The sequence below is a fragment of the Podarcis gaigeae genome, assembly GCF_964106915.1.
Source record: "Podarcis gaigeae genome assembly, chromosome: 2".
NCBI classification, from domain to species: Eukaryota; Metazoa; Chordata; class Lepidosauria; order Squamata; family Lacertidae; genus Podarcis; species Podarcis gaigeae.
This window is the reverse complement of record NC_139679.1, coordinates 2,498,553-2,514,319: the sequence shown is the minus strand read 5'-3', so window position 1 is coordinate 2,514,319 and position 15,767 is coordinate 2,498,553. Positions and strand designations below refer to the sequence as shown.

Here is a 15,767-nt window from a genome sequence, read left to right as displayed (position 1 = left end):
GGGAATTGATTGGCAAGAAATGTTCTTTCTTGCGTGCAAGATGCAATGGAATTTAAAGCCATGGGGTTAGATAGCTTTAAGAAGGAATTAGACCCCTTATAGCTCAGTTGGTAGAACACGAGACTCTTAATCTCAGGGACTGGACTAGATGATCCTCATGGATCCCTTCCAGCTCTACAATTATTGATTGTGATTCTGTGAACTCACTGGAGGATACGCCTACTAACAGCTATGAACTATGTAAGCTCAACAGACCCACTTAGAACAGACTTTGCCAACCTGGTACCCTCCACAGGGAGGGTTGTTGGCTCAGCAACAGATCTTTGGTATGATCCAGTAGGATCTCTAAAATTGCCCCTTGACTAAATATAGAGACCAAGCTAATCACAACCCTTGGTAAATTTAACAAAATAGTCAAACTGTCCAATGATAATAAGAAGGTTGTCATCTCTTTTAGTGGTGCCTGAATGCATCAAAGAACCTTGAAATCTCTGCTTCTGTTTGGCTTGTGCTTTGTGTTAAGACAACACATTGCTGGGTACAGGTAGGCACTCAGGTGTGCGGGAGCCAGAGAGTGAAGACTTGTGCCAAGTCTGCTGCATGTGTCTGCATCTCCCCTGGGGCCCACACTGTATCTTCATTCTCAGTATACTAAAGTACAAAGAACGTCCCTTTCAGTTTTCATTAAGCCTGGGCTTGAGTGAAGCAACCAAACCTTTCCCTTGACCAATTTGATCTGAAATGAACTAATCTAAGCTGAAAGGAGAACTAATTGAAGTCACAGTGAGACTTCATAATCCAGGCATCCACAAAGGAAATTTGATACCCGCAGAGCTAACATGCTGTCGCTCTCTCCCTACTCTCTCACACCATCCAATGATTTTTATCACTGCGGGACTTGCAGCTGCATGTATCTGCATTGTGCCAGAGGTCATGCAGATGGCCTGGCACCTGTGGCCTTTTGATCTGCAATACAGCTTGCTTGCACATGTGCAGCAAAAGATAAATATTTTATCATGATTATTTTGTACCCCAGAGCATCCTCTGTCCCCCCGCAGGTTCACCTGGACACGCTGCCTTTATTTAAGCATAGCTCTCAAACCCATTTTCCTGTTCAGTTGCTCAGTGCTGAAATGCATGAACTGAAGAATCACAAAGGTGGATCACACGGCAATATCTGAATGAGCATTTTCAAATATTGCCCTGAGTGCCATTCCTGTGTATAAAAGGCTCATGTCTGACACGTTTTTAAGTTTAGAAAGCAGGAAAAAGGGGGGTTGGGGTTGACCTCCACCAGGTTGAGTAGACATATTTACCTTAATAGACCTGGTAGTCTTATCCATTCATTTTAATGGGTCTACTCCAAGTAGGACTAACATTGGCCACAACCCATTATTTTGGTATTGATACTCATCCATCCCTATGTTAAGATGTACATACCCCTTGCAGAATAAAGTATCCACATTGCATCAATGTTCTGCCCAGTGCCATGCATGTGTGCCAGCATATGGAATTTCTTCTTTGATGTGCATACAGCAGGTCATATTAGGATTACTATGCACCAAGGCAGAACTATGGGTTTATTCTTCCTTACTATGTGCAGAGAGATCTTGATGCGCTTCTGGGATATACAGTGTCCCTATTCATCTGGGCAAACATTTGCATTGCATTTCAGAAAATGCTGAAATTCCAAGTGAATGGGTGTAATTTGCTATCACATTTTACCTGTTCTCCTGGGGTGGGGGGGACACTAGAAATAACTGATTGAAAGAAACGATTGAAAATGTGAAACTACTGTTTACACACACACACACACACACACACACACACACACACACACACACACACACAATCCAGCAGCTATGAACCATCCACCTCTTCCTGGATTTTGGTACAGTATTTTACAGGTGATCTTTTTACAAAAATGTGGCAAAAAGTGTTCACCCATTCCAAGGAAAGGCAGTGCTGCTCCAGGAAGCACTGCCTCACTCTAAATCAGCTTCACTCTAAATCAACTTCATTTTGTTAAGCCATCACTGACCTGGATTACAAGAAGGAAGTGGGGGAGGAAAGCCCTAAGCCTAGGGAAAGCAAGCTGAAGCAGCAACAGATTGGGGAAACAATAGCCATGAAGGAGCAAGAGAAAGGTGAATTGCAAATTACTTTACTTTCCAAACCCCAAAGAGGTAAACATTCAGCAAAGTCAAAGGCTTTTCCCTGCAATACTTTCCCTAGCTCATAAAGGAAGACTATATATCACTAATGACGGCAATTTCAGAATTGATATTAATACACCCCTGGGTGTCTGTTCTATTCAGAGCAGAGTTGGCTCCTTTATCTCCCTTTTCCTGCCCCGTCCCCAAATTTAGAGGCACAGCTATACATACTCCTTGGCCAGCTTCTGCTTCTCCCCAGAGCTCTCCGGTGGTATATGAACTCCTTGCTTCTCGGAGGACAGGTCTGGCTTCACATTACTGGGTCTCTCTGCGCAGCAAGCTCCCGTGACGCTTCCCTCTGCACAAAACAATTGTCAAAAAGTCCATGAGGAAATGGAGGGATTTTTTAATTGATTCACAAAACAATCAAGCCGTGGAGCGGAATAGGGAGGACAGCAACCCTGGCAGATGATACTGGCGTATAGAGAACAAGAACAACAACAATACCAAAGAACGTCTGTCAAAACAGCTCCAGAGAAATCTATCTAAACTGGGTCACTGAGTAAAGGCATACCAGATGAGATTCACTGTTAATAAGCAGACACAGTTATACTTACTTCTCACTACATATATGCATGGATAGATTCTCAGTTGGTTGGAACTGCTCAGGGAAGATTTGGGAAGGTATAAATAATAAATAATGGGAAGCTCACACGGAATGTTAAACTCAGTGTGTCATGACAATAAATTCCAGTCATAGCCAGCCCCCTCTCCCCAAATCCATATGGCCACATGGGCATTCTGAACTCCAGCATGTGTCCTTTCCCCCATCTATAACCCTGCCAGAGAAAACTTTATGCACACCTCTTGGCACTTGAGAAGCCGCGACCTCTGTTAAAGTGAACAGACAACTCTTGGGAAGCTCCATGCATGCACTGGAATCCCCACACCTGCAAAGGATTGCGAGGGTGTGCAATAATAATAATAATAATAATAATAATAATAATAATAATAATAATACAGTGGTGCCTCGCAAGACGAAAATAATCCGTTCCGCGAGTCTCTTTGTCTAGCGGTTTTTTCGTTCTTGTTGCTGCTGCTTTAGGCAAGTCAAAATGTTGAACTCTCCACCACTGTGTCAAGGACAAGCCACCTAACATTTCCAAGAGTTGACTGGATTTACATCTTCTCAGTTTCATTTTAAATCCTTGTAATTTAAATCACATGCTATTGTGCTGCACATTCCTTAATCTGGACTGAATCTCACCCTCAGATTCCTGGACTTCTATCAGTTACATAGATTAGAAACCTCTGACTATGGAAGCGCTGAAAAGTGTAAGATGCTACCTCTTTTACCAGTCCTTTACTATTGTGATTGTACAATTCATTCATTCAGTCAACAGCAGCTCGCTCTCGCTCTCTCTATCTCTCCCTCTCCCACACCCACATCCCACCTTTCTAACACAACACTGTTTCTCTATAATGCACCCTCTGGAATCAGAAAAAAAGTGAGTTCAGGAGGGACACAATAGATTTTACACAGCAAGGAGAAAGTTCAGAGGCAGATGTTTTTCTCCATTTTTCATAATGCTAGAACTTGGGGACATCCAAAGAAGCTGAATGTTGGAAAATTTAGGTCAGGCAAAATTAAACACTTCTTCCCACAGTGCATAGTTACTGTGCAAATCGTTCCCACAAAATACAGGGATGACCACACACTTGGATGACTTTAAAAAGGGCTGGATAAATTCACGGAGGAGCAGGCTGCCGGTGGCATCTGCTTGGCCCTCTCAGAACAGAAACCTGGACCAGATGGGCCATTAGCTTGATCCAGCCGAGCTCCGATGTTCTTACTTGGGGCAAGCAAAAGAAGAACTGTTCTTGTTGAGTCTCCCATATAACAGACACACATTTTCTCATAAAATAGCCCAAACATCTTGGACCTGTTTTGCCTTTTTTATTATTTTTTATTTTGCCGCCAAAGCCAAGTTCATTAGGAGAAACATGGTCAAATGCCTGCCACTTTTTTTACTTCCTCCAGCTTACAATTGTGCCTGTGCCCCAGGGGGCTGGGAAAGATAAAGGTGGCTCTTGGCTGAATCCCCAGGAAAGGACAAGGGCAAATTTAGCCCAGCAGCTAAGCTTCTGCCAAGGATGCCCTTCCTCCAGAGGTGCAGGGAACAGTCTCTTTCTCCAAGAGAAAGCTGAGGAAGTCCCCTAGCCTGACTCTACGGTTAGGCTGGCCCTGGCTGAAGTTCCAGTTGTTATGTCTTGAATGACAGCTTCCCATAGCATACTCCTCAAAAGCTGTGAGTTCTCAACCAAGGGAAATAATAAAACATACATTACTTGAGCTTAGTGTTGGGGGAGAACCCCACTCTCAACCCTTGGTGGGACATGACACAAGTCTCTAGGGAAGCAGTTTGCTTTTTTTGTCTGTTCCCTGCTGCACTCTGAAGTCCTGTTTATAATGGAAAACAAGAGCAGCCATCTTCCCTCTTCTGTGAAATGTCAAAGGGGAGACCACAGCTGTTTTGAGCCCATCATCCAGCCGCAGCACTTTGCAGGACACGCTCACACTATGAATATTTGACAAGGGGCTTGGGCAGAGCTTGTTAGAGAGAACATCCCTGATAAATCATTTATCAAGACAGGGAGTGGATCAAAACGCTTCCCTCCAGGAAGGCCTCCCCCCCCCCCCGAGAGAGAGAGAGAGAGAGAGAGAGAGAGAGAGAGAGAGAGAGAGAGGACTCAAGCAAAGCTCGGCTATCATTTTGAACTACATCCGCTAGAGGCCACTGTTTGATCTCCTTATTAGACAAAGGATTTTTTGGCATGACTTTGCATTCAGGCTGCCTGCTGCAGTGTGGGGGAGAAGAGTGTCCTGTCACGCGCACAGGCTATTAGCATGATCTGCAGCAGCACCTTGTTAATGCACAGCTTGCTTTCACATAGGCTGTCATGGACCGATCATATTACATGGACCATTAAAAAAACCCAAAAAACAGATTCCAGGGTGGTGCTATGCAGATAAAGGGCTGCACAAATCAGAAAAAGACCTCTGTGCCCCCACTGAGTTCTATGGGATAAAATGTAGGGTTGCCATATGTCCTCTTTTTCCAGGAGATGCTCTCTTTTTCATGGGTACATAAAATGAGTGTCGTCATAGTTATCCATTGTTAAAAGTAGAAGTTGGCAAATGTGTCCTCTTTTTTGATCTTCAGAATATGATAACCCTAAAATAAAGCATAAAATGTAGGCTAGCCTTCATCAATCTGATGCCCTCCAGATGTTTTGGACGACAACTCCCTTCACCCATGCCAGCTAGGAAAAGTGGGTAATGCCTCTAGTTGACTGAAACATACTCACGTTCCTCCAGGCCAATGGGCTCCCCCTGCTGAATGCCCAGCTGAGCATGAGCTTGGGCCAAAGGGCAACTCCCAGGACTGTGGCCAGGTTCTGAGTTGGCATGAGGGCAGCAGCTTGGACTGTGTGGCTCTTGGCTCCCAGTGCTGACATCCTCCTCATCCGCCTGCTGCTTGCAGAGATGGTGCTCAACCATCAGCTGGAGCTCTGGAAGGGGGAGGAGGGGAGGAAGAAAACCTCATGAAAAATACGAAATTTAAAGAGTCTGGGACGATTTCCTGTGCACACATTTAATTAAGCCCAGTTGTAAAAAAGGAAAATTGTTCATTTAGAAACATTCAGCTACCAGTAGGCAGTGCCTTTTGATGACTTGGGAACTGAAGGAAGGTGTAGCTGTAGCCCAACACACAGGGTTGTGGCCAACGAAATGGTCCCTTTGGTGCAAGGATTTCTTCCTGTGTACCAGGACTTTCTCTCTCTCTCCTCTCCTGCCCCTTGTGCAATTTGTTCCAGAGGGTTGGGGTAAACCACGGAATGGATTTAGATGTGGAGGAGGCAAAGTCCCATTGTGGAGATGTGCCAACAGAAAGATTTTGTTGGTTACAATCCCCCCAAGGTTGAAGAACAGTGTTCTAAACCACTTCCTGTACTCCATGCTTCCTACCCCTGGGCTCCTTTATATACTTTACCTGGGAGTAAGTTCCACTAAGCTCAGGAGGACTCACTTCTGAGCAGATATGCATAGGAGCACACTGTCAGTGCCATTGTCACCCTTTTTGACCCAATGCCTAATGACCTTTCTTCTTTCCAACTAGTATATGAATATTTGACCTTGAATCCTGGTTGTCAGAACTTGAACCTGTTTTCTGGAAAACAGAATTTCTCCATCACCCACAAGTCATAATGACCTCTAGTTATGGAACCTGTTCCTCTTTCAACCTTGATCTCTCCTGTGCTCCAAAATGGATCCTGTGACTCTGTCACAGCCTGAGAATTGTGCTCTGCAAGGCTTAAAAAATAGCAGGATGGGCAAATTGGAGGGAATGTAGAGCAATGCAAAAGATAAAGTGGTTCAATGCAAAATTTATGAGGAAAGATTGCAGGAGGAGGAGGGGGGACCAGACACATTTAGTCAGACAGAAAGAAGAAAATTGTAGATGGGAACACGCAAAGACAACTTAGAACCCATCCACACATACAGAAGAATCACACAGAACATCTTTGTGGGCACTTCAGAATGTTCAACTACAAGCGGATATCAGCTTGGCAACTGTTCTACATGCAGGAATCCATCTTAAATTGGTACAGACCCACTGGGGGGGAGGTGTGGGTCTTCCATGGGTGTAGATCACGTCTTTAAGAGTTGGACATTCTGGAGCAATGCCATGAATGAGCATTTGTAAAAATAGGTTGGGAGCAGCATCTGCCAGGGGTTGTTTACGTGCAAATGGGCTTAAGACCAGTTGGGGGGAACAGAATGGATTGGATGACCTTTGAAGGTCCCTTCCAGCCCTATAATTGGAGGATGCGTGTTTAAAAATAAATGCTAATCTCTTTTAAACGACCATGTCATTAATCACAGGATGGCATTCCTGGGATACTGCCAAGCAAGGGACATAGCAGTGTGTCTGTGTGCGCGCATGTGCATGCACACCTTTGAAAAAACAGCCATTCCATCTGTGGGCCTTCAGTGCTTTTAGCAAGCAAGTCAATAGACAGCCAGACAAAAACTTGTGCTGGCTACTGACCCTGCCATTACCTCACAAAAAGAAGGGGGAAATACTGTGGGGGTGAAACATGCTGCCATTTGAAGGAGCTGTGGCTGTAAGCCCCAACGCTCTCCCCCATCTCCAAGCTGATGGAGTGGGGAAGACGCAGGGGTTTAGCCTATCCTGCACAGAACCTCACTGACAGAACTCTTGATCTTCTCTAGAGTGCAGAGAAAGACATGGTGCCAAGCCTTTCAGAGCGGGGGAAAGCAGCGAGAGAGCTTGTTGCTTTCAAAGCACTGCCAATATCCGTACGGAGTTAAGAAAAACCTCAATTCCTTCCCAGAGTGAAGCAATACGCTCAGGGTGGGTAGTGGCAAGAACCATTCAGGGCCCTTGACTTGGAGTCAACTAGTCCCTAAACTGCAGCCACTGTTACCTTTCATGGTGGGGGTGGTGCGAGAAACCTTCTTCCTCTGCCTTGGAGACATCGACATTCCTGGCTGTAAAGAAAGGTGGGGGTGGGGGGGGGAGGTGAAAATACCTGATGAGCCCCTAGGTGGAAACTCTGAAGCAAACCTTTAGCTATGTCCTGAATCTGGATCCTGCCAGTTCAGGAATGAAAGAGAAGATGCTCAGTGAGAACAAGGCCTCTCAAAATGCAGCCTCTCCTCTCTGAGGGGCCAGTCCATCTGGAGAGAAAGTGCCACTGCCTGATGGGCAGGTGCCTTTAGTCTACATAGCAACAGCCTGCCAGAAGAAGTCCCTCCCCACCTGCAGCCCCTCCCTTCAAGATTCAAACCAGAAAGTGTGCCTGATTTGTCCCCTCCCATGGAGGCATGATGTGGCAAGTGCTCCCATTCACTGAAGTCTCATGTCAGGAAAACCAGCACCTGTTGACTTTCTACTCACTATGGGGCTCTTAAAGCAGGGGGAGCAGCCTGTGGGCACATGGGCCAAATTGCCAGGCCTCCCCATTTGACTTGTGAGACTGTTCTGTGGAAGCCCATCTTACACCTGACATCATTTATGGCATCAGGTGTGAGGTGGTTATGGGTGGGGCTTCAAAGGAACATTTGGGAACTTAAGGTGCATTCTGGATTACTCCTTTGATGGTACAAGGTGAGCCCCCACATGCCCATCAGCTGACAATAGGAGGTGGAAGATGCTGGTGAACCTCTCTACGTTTGGAGAAGAATTCTAGCAGCTCCTAAAACTTGCCACATTAGGAAATATTTCAAGGCCAGGAATTTTCCCCTGGCTAGATTAAAATCTAAACGAGATAAGAAGTGTTAGCTCCCCCCTACCCATCCACACCAGATCTTGCCGCCAGCACCATCACGACACTCTTGTTCCTGCCACTGCTTCTTAAGTCAAGGAAGAGGAGCAGCAGTGGCAAATGCTCCCTCTGTCCTCCTACCATGAGATCAGTAGCTCTTCTGAGGACTTATACCAACTGAAATGAAAGGATGTGCATTAGGTGGTGGAGCTGGTGGTGATGGCAAGACTTTGGGTGAGGATCAGAAGGCACCCTTCCAAGCACTTGGACTGACTTAGAAAGATAATATTCTTTCTTTCTCACGCCCCAAATTAATGTTAAATAAATACCACTTTACTATACGATCAAGCAATGAAGCCTTTTCCTGGACCAGGTGCTTGGAGGGAGAAGGTTGCCTGTGTCTATGCCTGCCAACAAACAACTCCCCCATCCTCTTCACACAGAAAGCTAGCACACCAGGGAGAACCTTTTCACTGACATTTCATTTCTCTCTGTGCATGGAGAATTTTCACTGGGGGTGCCTTAAAACTGTATCTGCAGCTTGAAACGGTTCTATCCAGGACGTACTTTAGCACCCAATTTTGCTGGATAAATGAAACTGGACTTCAGTTCCTCACCCCTTGGAGAAGTTATACATACCTTCAAAAGAGGGTTGGGGAGCCGGTCTTCATCAATTTCTGGGAGAGAAGGATTTGTATGTGTGGAGAGGAGACACAAGGGAGGGGGAAAAGAGCAACACGTTAATAAAGAAGCAGACAGAATCATGCCATGATGAAGGGGGCCTAATTTTGGCAAGTCAGGGAGAGTCACCAAATCAGTCAGGAGATAAACCTGGTTCACTTGTTTCAAAACAGGTGCAACTAACGCCCTTGGCTGCCCCCCAGGAAACCATGCACAAAAGAACACTGCTTATCCTCAAGAATCCTGGGAACTATAGTGTAATGGTGCTGGGAACTACAGCTCTGTGAGGGGCAACTACAACGCCCAGGATTATTTGGGGGAAGGATAGCATGAATGAGAAAACTCCCAGGGATTCTCAGAGTGTATTGAGTGGAGTTCTTCCATAATGTTGTTATAATGTGGTGGTGGCTCATTAAACTTTTGGAATGTTTCATTTTATGGATTAAATTGCTTCTCATTAAATTCAGTTCAATTTATTGTGTTTCTATGGTTCTCTTTGTTGTAGTACTTTTTGGGATTAGGGTTATCTGTGGTCAAGGTGCTGATTTAGGCCCAGGACGACAGGCCTTTGCGGAGCTTTGCAACTCTCTTCAGGAGCCCAATGGGTCTGAGAATGCCTAGTCAGAGAAATATAAAAGAACGACTGATGAATGTGCAAACAAGCAATTAGGACTGACTGAGCATTGCTTTTGACTTTTAACCAAAAAACAAAAAAATAAAATCAATACAGAAAATGTTTCCCTCATTGGGCCCAAAGAGGTATTTCCTGCCAACTCATCCGCTAATCAGTTTTACCCAGGACAGGAGGTGGGGGGGGGGGGGAAAGACATCTGAACACCAGATCTGAACATCACTAATCCGAACATCAGACCTGACCCAGGAGTGGAGCTGCAGCCAGGCACACACGTAGCCCAGTTGAGGAGAGAGGCAGCACTGCTGCTGACTCTCCTGCACTCCACCCCCAGGCTTGACCCGGGAGCGGAGCTACTGCAGCCGGGAGCAAGGAAACTGGCTCGGCAGCTCCCTCGCCCACCAGAGCCAGGCTCCAATGAGGGAGCCTATCATGGGGGTGCCTAGTTGCACCCCCACCCTAAAATGTGTCCCGGCCACACACCCCTCAGCCCCCCACTCTAAGCCACTGTGGGTGACAAATGGGTGGGGTCCCTCCTCCAGCAATGAGATAGTGATAAGACAAAACCCAGAGTTCAGAGTTTAGTTTTGTGTGATGTGAGGGAGAGGAAAAAGTAGCAAGCAGAGGGTCAGAGAGACATGGCTGATTTCTGCTTGAATCCATGGTTGCAGCTATCAAAGAAACAATACCCCTTTGGGGTGTTGATGCTGGGAACCCCTCCATTGTAGGCTCAGGTTGTATATATGCATAAAGAAGCCATATATCACAAAGACCCCACGGTCTCTGCCATGCCTCATTCCCAAAAGGAAACATGAACCCTGGGTAAACGGCTGGAACCCCTGGAATTTTGCACTGCTTGGATAGTGTTGGTGCACAACAATGTGTTAGGAATAAGGGCAATACTTCCTGAGGGCTGCTTCATTTACCCTCCATGACTTCAACATTATACGTGTGTTCAGGATGCATCTTCCCCTTCAGAAGCATGACTTTTGCTAAATAGAAAGCTTAATAGACAAACATTTGACACAGCCTCTAATATTTCACACACCACACAGGGTACCTAATTTGGAGCGGCTCTGTCACCCAGGAAACGTAAGAGGGTGTTGTCATGGGAACTAGAACACTGCTGGACTACCAGGCTCCCCTTCTGTCAGCAGTCCAGAAACCATTCCGGCAGGATCCCAGAAACTCACAGCTCCAACATGCTACTAGACACCAAGCAGGATTAAACAGATTGTAAGGGAATGGGACTTAACCCAAACAGAGTCTGCCAGAGGGCACGGCCCATTCAGCAATGATCTGAACTGTGCCGCTTTTTCTTTTATAAAGTCAGCTACAAATACACCTTTTGTGAGATATACAGGCTTAGGAATAATCATGGAGAAAAATGTGTTTCATAAAAACTGTCTCTTTGGTTTTGAGCCACGAGAACCCCTACAATGTCTGAAGACGCTGCACAACTGCAGTGTTAAGCAAACCTGCCCAGAAGCAATAAAGAGAATTTGATGGAGAAAAGGACACTTAAAAGAATAAAAGAATTGTGAGTGCAATTCCTTCCCCCACTTTTCTGAGGCGGGGTGGGGGGGGGGGAGATTAGGCTCAAAATCATGGTGCATGAGGGAGGGTTAACCCTTTCTCCTGTACTGTAGCTGCAGTGAAAAACAGCCCACTCCCAGGGAGCGAAGGCAGTGGCGGATTTATGGGCAGCCTAAGCAAACAACAGGTTAGGGCCTCAGACTATGAATGACCTCTAAATATGAGGGTTTGCATTCAGCTAAATTTTACTCATAGTAGACCTTTTGAAATGAATAACCCTAATTTAAGTCATATGTTCATTAATTTCAGTGGGTCTATGCTGAGTAAAACTTACACTAAGTTGACATTTTTTCTGAGTTTCAAGTCTTACATAATTGGCTTTTTAAAAAATTAAAGGAAACTGGGGAAAGAGACTCTAAAATAGACACAATTGTTCTGATAGGACCAAAAATATATACCAAAAATAGCATTGATTTGAGCACCACTACGGACCTCTTAAACTCCACATGGCCTGGGGCCTCACTGTATCTTAATCCAGTGCTGACAACAGGGAAGGACTTGGGTCTTTCACATTTCAGTGGCACCTTCTCCGCAAGGCCAAAATTCAGAGCCTCCCCGCCCACCCTCTCACCTTCCATTCTACTCAATTCACTATGTCTTGGTTGCAATGCCCTGCAGCGCCCCCTAGGTGTGGGGCCCTAAATCTGCCTCTGCTGCAAGGAGGGATGCTCTCCCTGCCCCTGGCCATGCAGAAGGCCAGCTTCCATTGGCATCAGAAGAGTATGGGCTGGTGGTGTGGGGCAGGAAGGGGAAAAGGACCAGTCTTGGCTATCTGGACAGTCCATGTCTTTCCTCCACCCCACCCCTACCTGTTCACTCAGGCTGAAGACAGATGTGGCATTTAAAGGGGAAATCTACTGAGTAATCCATCTAATAACTTGCTGCTTCCTGGTGAAGAATAAGCATGCATTTATACTGGCCAGGAACTTCCAAAGCATCTCTACTGCCTTACAAATGCTACATTCCATCTTCAGCCAAAAAGATCCAACCCTGGAAACCAGAGACCCTGTGTTTAGCCTTCAGAATTGCTCCTTCAGAAACAGAACCTCTGTTTATACATATCCTCCATCTGAGATCTGACTTCATATTATGCTGCCAGAGGAGGCTCAGCACAGCATTCAATATTTATGTGCACTGTAGCAGTGACTCCATACAGTGGCATACTCTCTCTCTCTCCCCCCCCCCCCCATTTAACAAACACATTTTCTTCTTTTCTGCTGCTGTGGCTGTTGGGTCTCAGAGGAAGGGATGGTTTTGGAATTCGCAAAGAGGAGCGTGTAATTTCTTGGCTTTCAGATTATCTCTGCTCCATTTGAAGATCAAACACAGGTGCCTCCTGGCAGAAGGGGGGGGTGCTGGTTTATGTCAGGAGAGGGAGTTGAAGAAACACTGTGTGGAAACCGTAATCAGAGCATGATACAGGCGCATGTGTTGTGCGCTTGCAAGACTGCGGCATTTTCTTTCTCAGCCAATCTGCTTTGTGTGGTAGGAAGAAGACTTGCACTTTAGATGTGCTAGATAATAACACAGAGCAAGTTTAATCTAGTTTGCATTTGCAACTCCCATAAAAAGGCAGAGAAAGCCTTTTTTGGGGCCTCATTCAACCCCATCATTTTCTGTTCTCAAATGAGCATTCCTGGCAGGGAGGAAAATTCAGTCTAGCCCAGGATGATTGGCACTCACAGTCATATGATAATCTTGCAATCAAGGGTGTTTTTAGAAGAAGGCACTGCCAGACAAGTTCTACAGCAGGGATGAAGGACCTGGTGCCCTCCAGATGTGTCTGGACTACAAATCCCATCACCCCTGTCCATGTTGGCTGGGACGGATGGGAGTTTGAGGGCCACAAGGTCCCTATTCTTTCTCTACAGGAAGCAGGCATAAACTAGCTTTTCCTTGCATTCCTGCGAACATAAGACCTTTGAGACATCTGACGTGCAGCTTGTTCAAGCAAGCATAAGCAAATCACCTTTCTCTTAACTTTGAAAATGAACTTGGTGGGCTGGCTCCAGGTAGAGCTTCCCACAAAGCAGGGCTGGCTCCAGGTAGGAGGAGAAATTGGCTCCTTATGGTGAACAAGTCCAATATTTTCTGAACACCTTATATTACAGGGGTGGGAGAGCTGCAGCCCTCCCACTCCCATCAGCCCCAGTCAGCATGGTCAATGGTCAGAGATGATGGGTGTCATAGTCCAGTAATGTCTGGAGATCCATGGATGTCCCTCGTCCCCCCCCCCCACGCTGTATAGAAAGATAGGCTCATCAGCGGCACAAATCACCTCGTTCCAGGGTGCTGGAAGGGCTGGGAAAAGGCCAGTTAGCCTGAATGTATGATTGAAGGCATAGCCATCTAATTCAGGGGTGGCCAGAAGGTTGTTCTAGATCTACTGGCTGATATCTTTGTGATCTGAAGCAGACAGGCATGGCTTTCTGAATGCCAGTTGTTTAACAATGGCAGCAGCAAAATGTATTGTGGGGCTGAAATGAAAAAAGTTAGGGTGGGGAGTTATCCAGGACTGGTGGGGTGGGGGGCCAGCATAGCAGAGGTAGTCCACCCGCCCTAACCTTTGAATTCATTCTTGCCACTTTCCATCTCTCCAAGGAGGATATTTTCTCCTGGCTGATGAAGCGTGACTCACAACTGCTGAGGCCGACCCCTTTCATGCTAAGAGATGGAGCACAGAACCTTCCTTACTGAGCGATGTATTCAGACCCCTTCTTCCCTCCATTGTGTTTCTAAAAGAGTATCATAGATGCAAAGCAGTGAGTGAAGGAGACTGAGCAATTACCAGCAGAATAAAGTGGGTTCACCTATCAGCTCCAGGGAGCTGCTTAGCCTTGAGATAAAAGAGCTTTAATTTATGCAGCTAGAGGAATTTAACTGCTTTTTGTTGCTAAATCATACACACACACACACACACACACACACACACGATGCAATAGCATGCAAATATTCATAACATCCTACCCCCACCCACTCCAGTAGAGTGGGAAGGCAGCTAAGGCCATGCCTGCCCAAGCTGTGTTGATTACTTTCCTGATTTGTGATGCAAATGAATATTGTATTATCAGCTGCCCCATTTCCTAAGACAGGAGTGGGGAACCTTTTTCAGCCAGAGGGCACCCAGTGTGCTTTTATCTTTGCACAGTGTGCTAGTTTCTATACACATGGTGGTATTCAACAAACATTTGCAATAGGCAGCTCTACTTAGCCCTAGAGAATGCAGGTGCTCCCATGAGGGTCTCAGTCGGAACACACAAAATCCATCTCCCTGGTCCTCTAATAGGAAGACCACAGAAGTCATTCTGATGCAGGGGTCCTCAAACTTTCTGAACAGGGGGCCAGTTCACTGTCCCTCAGACACTGTTGGGGGCCAGACTATACTGTATTTTGAAAAAAATATGATGAATTTTGTTGACTTTCTACCTGTCATGTAGCTGCAAAATGCCTGTAACAATCATAGATGTGAGCTATTTTTCCTAGGAGTGTTCCTGTGCATTTAGCTGCATGGCAGGCAGAAATCAAAGAGATTTTTCCCCCAGGTATGAATGAAGAATACATTTAGCAGGCTTCTGCCTGTCATGCACTGTTAAATATATAGGAGCTCAACCCAACTAGGAAAAGCAATAATGTATCTCAAACAATTAAAGGTAAAAGGTAAAGGACCCCTGGATGGTTAAGTCCAGTCAAAGGCGACTATGGAGTTGCGGCACTCATCTCGCTTTCAGGTCAAGGAAGCCAGTGTTTGTCCACAGACAGCTTTCTGGGTCATGTGGCCAGCATGACTAAGCTGCTTCTGGTGCAACGGAACACCATGACGAAAACCAGAGCGCATGGAAACACTGTTTATCTTCCTGCTGCAGTGGTACCTATTTATCTACTTGCATTGGTGTGCTTTCAACTGCTAGGTTGGCAGGAACTGGGACAGAGCAACATTGCAGGGAGGCTCAGTGGTTTAGACCACAGCACCACCAGCATCCCATATCTCAAATAATACTGCAGAAACAATCCAACAAGTAGTGGGGAGACAGGAATGGGGGGGGGAGGGAGGGAGGGAGAGAGAGAGAGAGAATAAGCCCTAGCACAGCTAATAATAATAATAATAATAATAATAATAATAATAATAATAATAATAATTTTATTATTTATACCCCGCTCATCTGGCTGGGCCTCCCCAGCCACTCGGGGCGGCTTCCAAAAAAAATATTAAAATACTGTAATACATCAAACATTAAAAACTTCCCTGAAGATGTCTTCTGAATGTCATGTAGTTGTTTATCGCTTTGACATCTGATGGGAGGGCGTTCCACAGGGCGGGGGCCACTACCTAGAAGGTCCTCTGCCTGGTT

General features: G+C 45.9%; 1 protein-coding gene across 2 annotated transcripts in view; it reads right to left on the bottom strand.

Moving 5' to 3' along the window:
* PPP1R1A (protein phosphatase 1 regulatory inhibitor subunit 1A) overlaps positions 1-15,767 on the bottom strand; it is a 71,526-nt gene that overhangs the window by 2,347 nt on the left and 53,412 nt on the right. The window contains exons 3-6 of one of the 2 annotated variants that reach the window (XM_083729276.1): positions 9,150-9,187; positions 7,671-7,734; positions 5,526-5,729; positions 2,388-2,514 (exon numbers count right to left, since the gene is read on the bottom strand). In XM_083729276.1, coding sequence (XP_083585402.1) covers positions 2,388-2,514; positions 5,526-5,729; positions 7,671-7,734; positions 9,150-9,187 — 433 coding nt within the window. Of the gene's footprint in view, positions 1-2,387; positions 2,515-5,521; positions 5,730-7,670; positions 7,735-9,149; positions 9,188-15,767 lie in introns of both variants that reach the window. The other variant, XM_083729277.1, reaches the window with a different exon arrangement.